The sequence below is a fragment of the Malania oleifera genome, chromosome 2 (genome assembly GCF_029873635.1).
Source record: "Malania oleifera isolate guangnan ecotype guangnan chromosome 2, ASM2987363v1, whole genome shotgun sequence".
In the NCBI taxonomy this organism is placed as follows: Eukaryota; Viridiplantae; Streptophyta; class Magnoliopsida; order Santalales; family Ximeniaceae; genus Malania; species Malania oleifera.
Window position 1 is genome coordinate 104,739,272 of NC_080418.1, and position 16,695 is coordinate 104,755,966.

General features: G+C 38.3%; 1 protein-coding gene across 1 annotated transcript; it reads left to right on the forward strand.

Moving 5' to 3' along the window:
* Window positions 1–1,169: 1,169 nt before the first annotated feature.
* LOC131148552 (tRNase Z TRZ2, chloroplastic) lies at window positions 1,170–16,677 on the forward strand. Its single transcript, XM_058098329.1, has 8 exons — window positions 1,170–1,791; window positions 2,438–2,600; window positions 2,676–2,746; window positions 3,204–3,299; window positions 3,390–3,503; window positions 15,119–15,187; window positions 15,675–15,749; window positions 16,408–16,677. Exons 1-8 carry the CDS (start codon window positions 1,375–1,377, stop codon window positions 16,501–16,503), a joined length of 1,101 nt encoding a protein of 366 aa, XP_057954312.1. The 5' UTR covers window positions 1,170–1,374; the 3' UTR covers window positions 16,504–16,677.
* The last annotated feature ends 18 nt before the right edge of the window (window positions 16,678–16,695 follow it).

A 16,695-nucleotide genomic window follows, 5' to 3' on the forward strand; every position in this document is an offset into this window, starting at 1 on the left:
CCAGGTCCTGACAGTTTCTCTTCGGGGTTCTTCAAGAAAGCTTGGGATATTATTGGTAAGGAGTTCACCTTGGCTGTTCTGGAGTTCTTCAAGAATGGAAAGCTCCCCAAGCAAGTTAATAGGACTTCTATTGTGTCGATCCCCAAAAATTAGCATGCTAATTTAGTCCAAGACTTCATGCCAATCTCTTGTTGCAATGTGGTGTATAAGATCTTTGCCAAGATTCTTGCCAATGGGATTAAATCCTGCCTTGAAGTGATTATTAATAAGGCTCAATTTGCTTTTATTGAAGAAAGATTGATGGTTGAGAATATTTTTTTGGTTTAGGAATTGGTTAGGAAATATGCTAGAAAAAGGATTCCCCCCCCCCCCCCCGGGTTGCATGATTCATTTCTTATCCTTTTTTGAACATGAATATGAGTTGTTTTGAATGAACATAAAGTAGCAGATTTTTTATGAGGTTAAGTCCTCTGCATAGTCTTTATGAAAGTATTTCAAAATAAGTTAAAGATTTGAAAGTTCTTTTTTCTATAAAACAAACAAAGAAAATAAAAGTTGTGCGAAGTGGTTGACCGAGCATTGTTGTAGCTTAATTTTATTTATTTCATTTTATTTTATTTTTTGCATTTTTCTTGTCATTTTCTTTTATAGTCTTCAATATGAAAGAGACACATACATAAGATATTTACGATTATCATTGTTGGAATTGGTGCTTTAAGGTGTTAAATATTTAAACTTCATTTAAAGGAAATTAAAAAAATCACCTTCTCTATTCACAATGGTACTTCCAAATTTAATCTCTTTTTTTTAAAAAAAATCATTTATTTTATCTTTTCAAATTTGAATTAAAGCGACAACTTCATTTTCTAGAACAAAATGGTAAGTTCAAGAACTAATAGTTTGGTTGTCTCATTTACTTATTTTTAAAACATCACCAAATATATTGACAATCAAAATGGATCTACATGGTTAAGCGTGGACACACAAATATAAATCTAAAATTTTTTTTAAAAAATGAAAAATAAGTTTTATATTATTATTATTATTATTAAATTTAGTGACTAAAACGCACCGTTTTGATGAAGACAAGTGGCACCCCAACACAATGATTCCACCTCATGCGTCGGTGGGCTTACGTTGCTGCTATTTTTCCCGAAAGCTGATTCGGTTTTTGGGGCTAAAACGCACCGTTTTAACGGATGTCCACTTCCAGCAACCTGGAAAAGTGGATTGGACATTGGAGAGTACTATTGGATCGACAGCGCGTAGAAAAAGAAAAACCTCTCCAAAACCCTCTGCCCGAGTCTATCCACGAACTGAGGCTGAGGCAGAGCTTTTTATGTGTTCTTCTTTCTTGTATTTTCCCTCCAAAAGATGCAAATCTCTCTAACCATCTCCATCTCCACCTCCACCTTCCCTTCTCTCCCTCCATTTCACGAACCCATCTCACACCCTATTCATCAACCCCCTCCTGCGGTTCAAAGACCGCCGGCAAGCCACAAGCTTTCAGTGACGACACACGTTACTCGTGTTGGTGCTGGTAAAGGGTCGGGGGTTTTGTCGGCAATTGGCCGTGCAATTGAAGAAGAAGAGTACAGGAAGGCCAGGGCTGAGGTACAACGTAAAGGGATTGACGTTGAAGGGTATTCAATTGAGGGAGTGTCTATTGGAGGCCATGAAACATGTGTCATTGTGCCCGAGTTGAAGTCCGCTTTCGATATCGGGAGGTGCCCGTCACGGGCTATTCATCAGAACTTCTTGTTCCTCACTCATGCTCATCTTGATCACATTGTAAGTCTTTTTTTTTTCTTTTTTCGCACGAATTAGTTAACATGCGGATTATTATTTCTTGTTACCAAGGCATGCCGTCAGTGGTGTAGGACGAAAATTTTATTATTATTATTATTAAGGCATGACATCGTATGAAGGAAAAAAAAAAAAAAATTGGAAGTGCCTATAGGATGGATTAACAATTGTTTTGAAGTTTGAACATTATATGTCATTGCTAAGGCCAAAATTTTCTGTGAGCACGTTTGGTTTCTGGGCTGTGGATTGAGGCTATTAGATTTTGAATTTTGTGGTAATTAGTTCTTGTATGTGGCTAAGTCAAGGTTGAACAGAATTTCAAGTTTTGATGTTGCTTAGATCAGCAGGGATTAGAATATGATTAGCATGAAAGAATGAGGAAAAACTCCTACAATAGTCGGATCAGAGCATGGAATTTTCATATGGTTTGAGTCGTGGTACTTCTTAATTGTTTTGGTTGACCTTAATTCCTTTGTGCTTATAGTCATTTGCCTCATAAAAGTTCTGCATTAGTTATAATATGCCTTCACCAAACTGATTCAGGGTGGATCACTAATTCCTTTGTGCTTATAGTCGTTTGCTTCATAAAAGTTTTGCATTAGTATAATATTCCTTCACCAAACTGATTCAGGGTGGATTGCCAATGTATGTGGCAACACGTGGTTTGTATGACTTAAAACCTCCTACAGTATTTGTGCCTCCTTGCATTAAGGAGGATGTGGAGAAGTTGTTTGACATTCATAGGGCCATGAGTCAAGTGGAACTGAAGCTTGATTTGGTTGCATTGGATGTGGGTATGTAATTCCAGTTACTTCATTTGATGAGGTCTTATGATTTTATGTGTACATTAATTTGACTTTTAATTTCAGGAGAAACATATGAAATGCGAAATGATCTTGTTGTACGACCATTTAAAACTAGTCATGTTATACCCAGCCAGGTATGCTCCATCAAGTCATTTTCTTCAAATTTTTGACCGTTGACTATTGTGAAAACTGGTTATGGTTATGCCTCTGTATGCATTAGTATTAGGCATCAAAAAATGTGTGGAAAATTTTTTATGTGGTAAGGAATAGGTATCTCAGTTTTTACTATATTGTAGAAAAATATGTTGTGGTACTGTATGGTTAAAGTTGTCACATAATTTGAGACTAGATAATTTTTCCTGTAATCAATGTATGGATAATGATAAATCAGCTGCCTCAAAATCACTCCATTATATTTCTAAAAATTCTCACTAAACATGTTTGATTTGCATTGCATCTGTCCAGGGGACCCATGCTTAAGTATTATACAGATTACAGATTGTTAACAATCAACAGTGTCATTGTTTATTAGATATTTGCAAAATAGTATCGTTCTCAATTCAATATGCATGCTCGTTTTGTTTTGCTCAGGGTTATGTTGTATACTCTGTGAGAAAGAAGCTGAAGAAGAAGTATATTCATTTGAAAGGAAAGCAAATTGAGAAATTAAAGAAGTCCGGTGTTGAGGTTTCTAATTTTTGCATTCTAGTTACGTTAAATCCTCTGTTGCGCAATGCCTTCATGATTTTCTATTATGATTTTCTATTTGCTTTTCAGATCACAGACATAGTGTTGCATCCAGAAGTAGCTTTCACAGGAGATACTATGTCAGATTTTATGTTCAATCCACGCAATGCTGATGCCTTGAGGGCAAAGATTCTTATAACTGAGGTAAAGAGTCTTATTTCCATGTGAAGTTGCTTATTGTTGGATTAATGTAAGTTAAGTTTATGTGACATGGTTTCCACATGGAGATGTAAGAGTCTTCTTCATCCAGGCAAAATTACTTTATAATTTATGATAACCATTCTAAGGGTTAATGGGAAATCAAATCACTGTAAAATTGTAACTGTCGTAGGGTCAAAAGCATAATAGAAATGTGAGTATTACAGTGACAGTAATCCATCAAACAAAATTGGCACACAGTCTATACGAAGGTTGGTATGTCAAAATGATATCGTTTTCCTTTACAACCTATTCTCAGCTATGTGTTATATCTTTTTTATGAAGATTTGAATTCAAAATTATGTAATTTATCTATTTTAGTGCCCTTGATAATGAAAGTAATGCTGGTATTGGGTTGATTGCATCATCCTTTTCCTTGATGCCTGGAATGTTCCTGTCTAGATACATGTAATGGTGCTTTCAACATCTGACAAATAGGATGTCCAGCATCTATCTAGTTGGCAATGACAAGCCATATTGGCTTATTCTCTTTAATATAAAAGCAAAAACTAAGGCCTTACGGGCTATTTTTCTTGATATTGTTTCAGTCTTTTGGGAATAATAACCTGCAAACATTCATTCTATAGCGCATTTTAAAACTAATGTAAAATACTAAAATTTATTACCTTTACTAAACAATATTAGTAAGCTGAACTAGAGGATCCAAAATAAATTTTAAATATGTTTTTTCTAAAGAAAAGCTAAGGGTTTAGACCATGTAAATATACGAATATATGCAAGGTTGTGCATGCTTTAAAAAAATCCACAGTCGTTAAACCCACATCTCGCTATGTAACATTTGCCACTCCCACTTATTTCTACACTTACTACAGTTACGCTATGCTACCACTTATGTTATTTAAAACCATACATGAACATGGCCCCTAGCTATCTAGCAGTTACGTAGACGTGTCGCTTTCACTACCCTAGGGGTAACCTTGATCCATTGCACCACCTCAAAATTCAAATAGAACTGCCTGTATAACCAGTTCTTATCAAGTATCTCATTGCTATAGCTTTCAAGCATTTACTCAAAGCAACATAACAACTTATGTCCACATCCTTTCGTGTTTGTACTAAATTTATGTTAGATTTTCTACCTGCAGTTGCTTTTGCTCGCTTACTTGCCCACCTTCCTTGATTCGAGCTACTTTAGCCCATTAGTACTGTACACGTATGTAAATGTGTGAGATTGTTGTTTTTCCCTAGACTATTAAATTGGACTACATTGAACTTGCTCACGCCCAATTATGAATTAATCATTAACTATTTATATTTGCACTTTTGCAGGAGGTCAAAACTAGGAATGCATGTATCTGAGATTGGCTACGGAGACACATGGCAGGGTCTCCCTACTAAATTCAATTCTAGGGTGTTTTAAAGAGTCATCACTCAGTTTGGTCATGTTTGGTTTTGTTAAAGGGAGTCATAACCATCTTAGCATTTTCCTATGCTACTTAAGCATTTGCTTTGCGTCATTTGTGAATTGTATCCCTTTTTTTCAGTCACCTTACCATTTGTCGCCACCTAATTAGTCCAACAATGTACTCCTCTCCAAATGGCTGAGACTTGGCATAGCATTCTCGTATTGGTGGAGAGAGAGTGATTGTATAGGCTAGTGGTTAAAAGAAGGTCTGGTATTGAAGAAAAGCTTCCGACACCAAACATACCCAAGACATTGAGAATTGATGGCCTCAAGTGATCATCCTATTGATCGCTAAGAATCCCAAGAGTTCATTTACCACCTACACTATCCAAATTATGCAATTGCTCCAATCTTCCCAAGAGAAAGTATTTGGCATTCTTTGGGAGAAACAAAAATACTTCATCAAGCAATGGCCACCATATTGCCACACTAGCTTAGTTTTGGAACCTCAAGCGACTACTTCAGTCTCAAGTTAACCTGGCTTCAAGTGGGCACAATTTTTGTTATATTCCTCCTAGATTTTGGGGACATGATAAGAGCATGCCACCAACCCAAGGAGATTCTTCTACCTCTAACTTTACACTATTCTCTCATACTACTCATATTCCACCTTCTAGTTCCCACCATGCCTCTAAAATCTACCACATCCATCCACTAGTTAAGCATGAGGAATCTAGGATCTACTTTGCTTGCTCTAAACCTCACTCTTGTGCCTTCAACTCTCATTATGTCCCATTCTACCTCCTACGTCATCAGTGATCACTAAGGAGGAAGTGGATAAAATTTTAGTGAGAAAGCAAAACAAATCTATTATCTCTAGGTTGAATTTCAATTTTGTTGTACAACTCGGGCCATTTCTAAACCTTATCTCTAGGATTACTCGAGCTCCAAATTCAAGCCCTTCAATTGTAAGCCGGGTAATGCCAAGGAGCATATGAAGTTTGTGGAGTCGTTCAACACTTATGAGTTGGATAATGATTTCAAGCTCAAGGAATTCCTAAATCTTTAACTAAGAAGGCGTATATGTGGTATTTCTACTTTAAACGTAGATTGGTCAAATTGTGAAACTTGGATATATCATCTTTTTTGTGAGAAGTTCTTATCTACTAAAGAGAAGGCAACTCTTGATGGATCCTAGGAGGCAACGTCCAAAGTTTATGGAGGATTTGATGGACTATGTGAAACACTTCTGCAAGTGGGTGTTAAATATCAACATTGGAGAGTAGGAGCTTGTGAAGGTTTGCAATTGGGGATTGTTCATCGAAAGACCAAGTGTTGTCATCTTTTGCAACTTTGGGGGGGAATGCATGTATGACCATGCCTAATAATTTCATCTAGAGGCAAATGGATGACCATGCCTTCTTTGGGCAGAGGGTCTCAATGTGAATGCCATCCAAGCCAAGACAAAGTCAATGATATCCTAGGAATGGTAGACCTATTGGGAGACTAGATCCCCACTAGCTTTTCCTTCGTATTAAAAAGGTACATTTTACCAAAGAACAAAAGGGCAATTCGAAGTGCTATTAATTTCATGGAATTGTTAGCCATCCTACAAAGATTGTAGAGCATTGAAGATGATTTTCTAGATACAAGATTGTAATAGTGAGCTCTTGGTTTGTTTTGGGGGGGGGGGGGGGGGGGGGGGTTAGCCTTTTGCCTTGCATGATAATCACTTCATTGGGGGGCGGGGGTGAATGAATGTTTTCGATAATGCTTTGTTTGGGATTCTCATTGAAAACTCCTAACACTTAGCCTACTTTTGTAGCTGGGATGTCCAACCATTGGGAGCCCTAACAGAAGTGATTGAGGATGATGTAGCAATATATGCTTTTATGAAGATGCTAGTTTCAAGAATTTCTTTGATCACTTGGGATTGTCAATAGGGTCCAAGAGAGATGTATCCATGGCTTCCATTTATGCATGACTTGTTAATATGGTAACGTTGTCGTTTTTACAAAGGTGGATATGTGTGCCTAGTCTGTCAAACAATTGCCCTTTGTACACAGAGAATGGCGAATGACTATCCTATTTAGCGTAGGATTTTTAACAAGTCATGCATAAACATTATGCTGCTCCACCTTAACACTCCATATATTCAAGAATATTGATGAAGCAATCAGAGCAATCCAAAGGTTTAGTCGTTCCTCTATGGAATATCTGAATGTCGATTTCTAGATGGAGTCAATTTGAGTTTCTACTGTGTTTCATGTGATTGATGCTCCTAACATCCACCATCTTACTCATGGTAGAAAATAACCATATGACCACAACTTCACTTTTTTTTATTTTTATAATTTTCATTAGTGCATCAAGGGAAGGTGGAACGTAAAGGATGTATTTTTTCCTACAAAAAAGGCTCCTTTTGAGCACCAAGAGTCTTACTTGGTTAAGTCGAACATTTTAATTAGATTGCACGGGACAATGAGACAGCCATTATTGGTGTACCCATTCTTTCATTGGAGGAGATGGAGGGGACATCAAAGGAGAAATGGAAAAGATGTGGGAAAGAGAAAAGGGGGAAATTCTTATCTTGAGGACGTGGAAGACTGCTGAGGTGAACATTGAACCATACACATAAGGTGTATTAGTTATGAAGGAGTTGAAAGGAGTGGGGTAAGATCCCTCTTTGGGTATGAGTTCTCAAGTACACTGTACTCCCAAGAGAAGGATTCCATTCCTTCCGAATTGCCTTGAATTCAAGACCTACTACTTGCCCCAAGAGACACAAAGATCAACAAAATAGAAAGACAAATGCATAAAAAATTTCCAAATCTTATATCATTGTTCGTAAGCAAGAAACTTCCTAATTGAGCTCTTTAAAAATCGAGATGGATTGTGAGGATTATGAGAGATTTCTGATTATGAGAGATTTCCTTTGGTCAGGGGTGGGGGGTGTGAGGGAACGTTTTCTAAGTTGGGAGGTGGTTTGTAGGCCTAAAGGGGAGGGCGTCTTGGGTCTTGGTAATTTTGTGTCTAAAACCACCACTGTCTTGGCCAAATGGCTTTGGTGGTTTCCTTTAGAGATCTCTTCCTTGTGGCATAAAGTTATAAAAAGTAAATTTGGACTTGGTAAATTTGAACTTGATGGGAACAGGCAGGATACCAATTCGGGTCTTAGATGTTCTTAGGCAACTAAGGCAAGTCCATGGAAAGTCATCTCTTAGATTTATTCCCCCTTTACTGCCCATTCTAAATTTATTTTGTCTAGGGTTTGTGTAGGGGTTGCAATGTTCACTTTTGGAAAGATCTATGGTTGGGGAATGTTGTTTTGTCCACCTCTTTTCCTTGCCTTTTTAACTTGAGCTTGGGATAGGATGGATCCATTTCTTCTTTCATTGTGGAGCCAAGTGGTCCTTTACCTTCTTGGGATTTTCTCTTTAGGAGACCCTTGAATGATAGGGAGATGGAGGAGCTATCCTCCTTGTTAGTCTTGTTGAATAATTTTCAAGTCTTATTGGAAGCTAATAGCCATTCTTGGTCTTTGGATCCCTTGGGGATTCATTCCTACAAATCTTTTTGTGAGTTCTTGACTAGCTCTGGTTTTTCCTTTCCTCCCTATAAGACTATCTGAAAGGTCAAAGTTCCCTCTAAAATCAAAGCTTTTCTCTAGCTGGTTGTTTTTCATAGGATCAACACCAGTAACTTGTTACAGATTAGAAGACTATTAAAGTCTCTCTCTCCAGACATATGTGTGCTTTGTTTTAATTGCTCTGAAACTGCTCCACATCTTTTCTTACATTGTAATTTCGCCCGAAGGATTCAAAAAGCTATTTAACTATTTTGGGGAATGGGTTTCTCCAAACACAGTGGAGGAGTTTTGGCAATTCATTTTGTTGGTTTTGGTAGGAAAAAGGATAAGGAGTTATGGAATTGTGCTTCTTTTCTGTATATTAGGGTTTTTGGATGGGACGAAATACATGCATTTTTTCTAGAAAAAAGTTGTCTCTTTTGCTAGTATGGGAGAGGATTCACCATTTGGCTTCTCTTTGGTTTGTGGGTAATGGGAACTTCAAGGGGGCTGCGTTTTTGGATATTTAGTGTGATTTGCTTTCCTTATTGAAATGATAGGGCCTACTAATTATTTTAGGTTGTCTCTATTTTTTTTTTTTTTTTTTTCTAGGGTAACCCATACCTTACTCTCTTGGTTGTACATTTCTTCTCTATCTATGAAATTTATTTGTTATCAAACAAAAAAAAAAGATGGATTGTAGAGAAGACTGTGCATGGACTACTAGTTGAGAATTTATATTACACAGTTATGCCTTGTACATGTAAGAATGTAGGAGCAACCTACAAGCAGGCTGATTCCTATTGTCCAAAGCATGATGCATGATATTATGGAAGACTATGGATGATGTTGTAATGAAATCCAAGGAGGGGGAGGATCACCTAATGCACTTGTGACAGTAATTATTTCTTGCTATTCTTGAGGATCCTCCCTTTTGGGCAAGCTACATTCCACTAGCTTGAGGACTTGGTGTTCTACCTCGATGAGTTGGAGAATCCTCTTTAGGAAAGCTTTAAAAGTAGCTAGAAAGTGAAAGCGATGTTGATTAGTATTGTTGGGAGATTGTTGAATCTCAATGTGGTCATGTCGCCTTGGTCAACTTAGAACCCTTTGATCCCTTTTTGGCCTAAGCAGCATTGGGGACTGCCAATGTTGTGGTGATGACATAATTGAGACTTCTAGTATCTTTCAACTTACCTCCTCTATGGACACTTCTTTTGAGTTTTTGTAAGAGAAATAGGCAAAGGTGTTACTTTACATTTAAGTCATTGTCCCATTGTTTTATCCTCTTTGGACCCATGGCAACCCATCCTCTTTTTTCTCTTGAGGTTTTTTATTGTCCCCTTCTTGGTTATCCTAGTCCTTTTCGCCCATTCTTTTGAAGATGAATTGCCTTCTAGGTGGGGTTGATGATAGTACCAAAGAGGTGATCGAAAAGCCTTGGCAATCTCACCATTATTGTCATTGAGATTGCCCTTTTGAGCCTATTATTTGAGTGATGGAATGATCCTCTCATAGGGACTCACATTCGTGTGTCACTTCATATAGGGCTATTGTTGATCTTGTAACCTATGCTTTGGGCAATTAGGTTTCCTTAGTAAAACAAAGAGGCTGTGGCCTTGTGTCTTTTTAGGTTGGGAAATGTTCATCCTTGCCACATTGACAACCCTGTCCTCGGAAATTGGCCTTTGTCATTGGCACCTTATTCTTCTTGGGAAACTCGATGTGGCCCTCATCAAAAGCTTTTTGAATGTGGTTTTGGATGTCACAATTAGCATGGTATAATTCCATAAATTATGCGAGTTGCAATACCTCTTTTCCTTCATTTCCATGGTTGGAGGAATAACATGTACCTCGGCCAGTTTGATTTGGCCATATCTCTTTAATTAGTCAAATATCCTTTCTCCCTTGGTGGTCTTGAACAAGTACTGTTGGGTGATGTCAATTGTAGTAGCTTTGGTTCTCTTATCTTTCCTTTATTTTTATTTTTTTTCCTGAATTTCAATTGGAGAAAGCTAGGCACTCATATGGTTGCCTAGCTATAAATTCGGCCTTGTAAACCTCTTCCTCTCATAAAACTTCAGAACTAGACACCTAAAGTAGGTCTTTTTTAATACATCCACTTGAATGAAGTTTTTTTTTCTATTTATTAGCTTTGTTTGTTAAACTGCCTGAGAGGGCAAATAAAATAGCTTTGCATGGGACTCTATTGAAGTGTATTCTCGTACGATGATTCAAGATGTTGAAGGCCAATTACACAATCATATAACGAATTTTTCAATCAACTCATGTGGCATGTGGGTCACCTAGGCTAAGTCACTCTCATCTCCGGCTTTTTTAGGTAGAATTTCTCATAGAATTGGATTTCTAACTTGTTGGGAATGTTTACTAAATTGGAAATCCCAATTACAATGATAGGTCTCCTTGTCTTTTTCATGTTGCCATGTTCGTTATGATGACCATCACTCCCTTACTAACACGCCTTTATCAACCAAAAAGTGATCTAGTAACATGTAGTAACCAGTAATGCTTCCCCACAAGTTGGAGCATAGATCTTAACTCAAGCACCTCCCAAAGCTGTAGTGAATAAATTAGTAAGTTGGAGTGGAGTTTGGACACGAGTGGTTGTAATGAGCTTCTGCACAAATTTCTCCAAAGCCTTGATTGTTTTGTGCGCTCATGGAGGACTAGGTTGGAGGGGATATGAGTGACAGTTTGTTTATCACAGATCAACACCACAAGCTGAGAATTTGAAAAAAATAGGTTCAAGTTCACATGTAGATGGCCCTATATTTCGGCTTAGCACTTGATTGGGCCACAACAATTTGCTTCTTACTCATCTAGGAAATTAGGTTACTACTAACAAACACACAACACCTCAATTATGGATTTTGTGTCATAGGATGACCTAGCCCAATTTAATCTACATCTGCATAACCCTAACACAAGTGCGACTCCAATGGCCTCTTGTAAGTGCACCTTTGAGGTATTGCAAAATATGAATGACATCATCCATTGGTCTAGGATAATCAAGAAACTAGCCCACAATATGCGTTGCGAAAGGTAGTTTCATCAAGCGATCGTGAGGTAGTTTAACTTTGCACCAGTCTCTTATACACCATCTTCCAATTCCCACCATGCCTCTAACATCAACTACACACATTACCTATGTAAGCATGGGGATCTAGGATCTACACCCATCAACTAGTTAAGCATGGAGGATCTAGGATCTAGCATTCTACTTTGAGGTATTGCAAGATATGAATGACTCCATCCCTTGTTCAGGGATAATCAAGAAACTGGTTCACAACATGTGTGGCGAAAGATGGTCTCATCAAGTGACCATGGGTAGTTTAACTTCCCCAAAATTTTCTATTATTGTTGAGGGTCATCCAACAAAATCACTTATATCTCTAGTAATTTTTGTTATGATCCATAGTGTATTAACAGGTTTGGATCCCAACAGCTTGGTATCATCTCAATTCTAAAATATCTAGAACATATTTGCTTTGTGACAAGATGGTCCCATACAAGATGTGGATTCTTGGTATACCCAAGAAGTATTTTGGAAGAGCCAAATCTTTAATTTGAAATTTTTTCTAGACAAATCTCTTCAAACTCTGGATACCCTAATCATCATTAAGAGTAATCACAATGCCATCTATGTGCACAAGCAAAATCCTACCAGTGGTAGTATGGTGATGGGATACAAAGTGATTTATCGCACATTTTGATGGCCAACCTCAACAACAATTGCACTGAACCTACCATGCTATTGGATATTGCCACCAATGATGACTCCCCCTCAATAATAAACCCTATTGTTTGGTCCATATGGACCTCCTCTAGAAAATCACCATGTAAGAAGGCATTCTTCCCATCTAATTGATGCAAAAGCCAATAGTAGGTAGTGGCTAAGGAGATGAACAAATGAAGAGGTTAAGTTTAACAACTGGGGAGAATGTGTTAGAATAGTCCTAACCTTACGCTCGAGATCCTTTGGTAAAAAAACAGGCCTTCAGACGAGCTCCACTGAAAGCAATGATGGAAACATGCTTTTGGGCTTCATGGACTCAATCCCAATCTCTGCGCAAACAAACCAATCGACAAACAAGATAAATGACTGGAACAAATCATGAACACACTTATACAGCACTGCCACAGCCCTATGGAACTCAGGTACCCACAAGCAGCCTTTTAACTGCATTAACAAAGTACCATGAGTGAAGAACTAGGAAGGTTGGATCTTTGGATTTGGACCAAAATCCATGACTCACAACTGATATCATGGTTTATAGAGGGATTCAAATGGGGATAAATCAAACTAGAAACAAGGCTTAATGAAGCCTCATGTGCCAATGCATGGAGTTGGGGCAGTCAGCCTTTGGCCAGCATGTGCATGGATGGACCTCCAGCAATGAGATTTAAGGGGTCCACATATTGGCGTTGTCTGGGGGTAACTGGAGGCTGGTTGCAAAATCTCAAGTGGTTCTTATGGTTCTAAACTGGCAGTTTCGTCCAGGACTTGTGTTTTCTGGCAACTGTTGGAGTTGTTTCGGGCCTATGGTGGTGTGAATAACCCTGCTACAGTGGCAGACATGCATAGGGTTATGACGTTTAAGTGTTGGTTTGGTGGTGGCTGCGCACTTGGGGTTTAGGTCTCAGGATCATGCTCTGATGCCATGATGAAAATGTTTAGTAAATTGGAAAACCAGGTCACAGTGATGGGTCTCCCTCTATTTATAACATGTCATTTACGGTACAATGACGATCATACTGTTACTAACTCATGCTTACTAATAGACAGCAGTATTAATAATAACTGAGATCAAAATCTAAATAACCAGTAACCAGTAATCAGTAATATTGTTGCCAAGAACAGCCAGACGATGGCTGTAGGCCCATATACCAGGTGAAGGCTGACCTGGTCAAGGAATTAGTGAATGACCTCAACTTGAAGTAGTCATTAGTCTCAATATCCTTGCATTGCATCGAGACTCTGGCGATGTGCTCTATTGTCGACTAATTCTCCTCCCAAAAGCCGTACTTGGGGAAGAGGGTGGACGTGGTCGACCCAATTGGGCTAGGAATGTAAGATGGGCCATTTGGTGTGTGGGGGGGGGGGGGGGGAGCGAGGGGTTTTACATCCATTTAAAATGGCTGCTAGCCCCTATTCGTCTTTCTAGGTATAGGGCTGCTGGAGCTGGCTGATTATCATAGATTGGCAGTCCTGGTTGCAGTGGTGGTGGTTCATAAAACTGGTGATTGGCTATTGCGCAAAAGGGTTTGCAGATTTGCCTCTTAAGGCTGTTTTGGTTGGTTGATTGGCAACACTTTCCCTGGTGAGAAGTGGGGCACCAGTTAGCTTCAGGCCCTGTGCTGTTCTCTGGGAAGGGCATTTGGGGTGGGGTACAGACTGGTTGTATTCATACTTGTTCTTCTGCTCTTGAGGCCCATGCTAACATGTCATTCTCGGCCATGGATGGTTGATGGGCCTTGGTAATGGATGAGGATTCTCGCACAGCTTTTGGATGTCCATATATTTGGGGGCAATCTTAACCTACCCATGATTCAACTCTGGACAAGAAGGGGTCATACACAACCTATACGCCTTTCACTGATTCTCTTTCCCTGATCTTTTCACTCGGCTCGACTTCCATCAAGTTCAGTAATTGATTCAGCATATCTGTGACACGCTGATTGCTTGTTTTTATATCATCTAAAATAGGCCACAAAAATGGTGGCCCTATAGTGGACACGAGTGTTGCTTCATTCTTTGGCAATGTGACGCTGAACTGTACAAGTCTGTAGTGGTGACCAGTGACTTGAGTTGTATTGAACAAAGCAAATGCACTCAGTGGTGAGATCCCCACAATTTGTGGTTTTCGTTTCCTCCCACTTGCAAGATTCAAGCAGCCATTTTACAATACCAAACCAAATGAGAGTAGCTATTGTCCCATTAAGGGCAATCAAACAGCATGCCGCATGCCCAACCTTTACTTAGCATGCTTTAGGATTTTTTAAATTGAAGTTCTCTTTTAAATATTACATGGGTTTTGGAAAAATAAATAAATAAATAAATAAATGAAGTGTTTCAATGCTAAATTTAATCTAACAAGTTGGGTTTTCATAGAAAAATTAGGGTTTTTAATTTAGTTAGATACTGATTCTTCCAGATGACCAGGTTCAACAATTGAGCAGGCCGCAAACCCACCCCCCCAAAAAAAAAGGGGAAAAAAATGGATTACTTTCAAATTTGAAAAATTTAGAACCATAATGGGGTGAAAGTTGAGAAATAATTTAATCTTTTCTAGGGAAAATGCTCCACCTATTCCTATGGTTTTTTCACAACATATAAAAGCAGGACCAAATAACAAAAATAAAAACAGATGGACACAGACAACAAAAAAGAAATGGATACCCATGCCAACTTTAAAAAGTTTACACCCAAGATGTAGGGAAAAATTCAGAAATAATTTAATATCTTCTGTGGAAAACGCCCCACTTATTCTTATGATATTAACATGAAGATACGAAAAATGTTATGTTGTTCTGGATTCAATGTGATTGAGGACCTGTTGTATACTGTTACCTCCTTTCTAATTGGCAAATCTTATCTTTCAACAGGCAACTTTTCTTGATGAAGGGTTTAGCATTGAGCATGCACGACAGCATGGTCACACTCATTTATTTGAGGTATTTCAACTGTTGAATTTGTAAATAATATCTCGTTGTTAGACTTCACCATCAGGCTTTCTTATCCCGCCCTTCTTTGCACATACGAAACAACGTATTTTTGCCATATAGTGGAGGTCAAAGAAATTTGTTTCTTCTTTTTTGTTTTAATCATCCAGTGTGCTAATGTCTGTACCTTGATGGAGTGTTTTAGAGTTTACTCTGGCAAAAAAGGATACCATCACATGTGCATCATTTAATCTGCTGCATACTTTCTGATGACTGTAGAATGATTGAAATGACCCTGAGTAAGGGGAAAATGTTAGATTATCCGAACAATGGAGCTTGACTTATATTACTCTTGCTATTTCTACAATCCTTGTACTACAGATACAGAAGATGGCTGTAGCAATTTTCTATTCCCACACAATGTTTTTCAAATCACATCTTGAGATATTATATCATGCTATTTATGTGATTCTGAAGTAGGAAATTGTTTGAAGTGCAGCTCATAGAACATGCTCAGTGGATTCGAAACAAAGCTATTTTGTTAACTCACTTCTCATCCCGCTATGATCTTGAGGTAGTTATTTTATATCTTCTGTTAAAATAGACAATGTCCAACACGAACAGATCTTAGGAATCAACAAGAACAGATCTAGGAATCATCTAAGAGAGAGGGGGGGGGGGGGTGGGGGTTACAAAATATTTATAATTTTTCTTGGTGGGCCAGTACTAATTTTTTTATCACTGAGGTTTTTAGTTAGTTGGAAATTTTCTAACTCTATCCAACATTCCCCCTGCCCCCAAATTGAATGCTTTACTGATCCATTTTCAAAATAATGGTGACCCAAAAAACAAAGTCGAGCCAGGTGACCTAGGTTGATCCTGTGGTTTACCAGGTAATCTCTTAAAAGAGGACTATTGAAAGCTTGGTCAAATTACTTTGAAAAATTTTGCCCGAGATTTAAAGTGATTATAAATGTTTTGAGTACTCAAATTCAAAGTCTTAAGGAATTTTTATTGTTTTCCGCTTTTGCACTGCCTGCAAGTGTTGAAGGTGTTGCCAATTTCAGTTTTCTGTGAAAGGCCCCCGTCTGGTCTTATCAGATGACTTTTAAAATAAGAGGGAAAAATTCACTTACATGAGAAAGCAAGCTTTATTTATTTATTTTCCCATGCAGGATCTCATCTCATCCCCTTTCATTAAGTCCTGATATTACCTTTCTTTGTCAATGTAGGACATTCGTAAAGGTGTCTCAAGGTTGCAGTCCAAAGTGTCTGCCAAAGTTGTTGCCTTAACAGAAGGCTTCAAGTCCAAGTACTCTCAGATGTGAAGGGTCCAATTTTGTTTGCGTGCCTGTTGATAATTGTAGTCAGTCATCTGTAATCAATTGATGGTTGATGTTGAAATTATTTGGCCCCATCTAATTGCATGTTTCCAGCCTTTACTTAGATGTGGCCTCTGGTGTCATTAGTGCCGAACAGATGATTATATGCACATTTCACTCTACTGGGCGTCAAAATTG

Bases quoted from the DNA above. Each gene is read 5' to 3' on its own strand.
- LOC131148552 (XM_058098329.1), top strand. From the start codon at position 1,375: ATGCAAATCTCTCTAACCATCTCCATCTCCACCTCCACCTTCCCTTCT. The intron at 2,747-3,203 runs GTATGCTCCATC...TGTTTTGCTCAG, and splicing joins GTCATGTTATACCCAGCCAG to GGTTATGTTGTATACTCTGT. The intron at 3,504-15,118 runs GTAAAGAGTCTT...ATCTTTCAACAG, and splicing joins CAAAGATTCTTATAACTGAG to GCAACTTTTCTTGATGAAGG.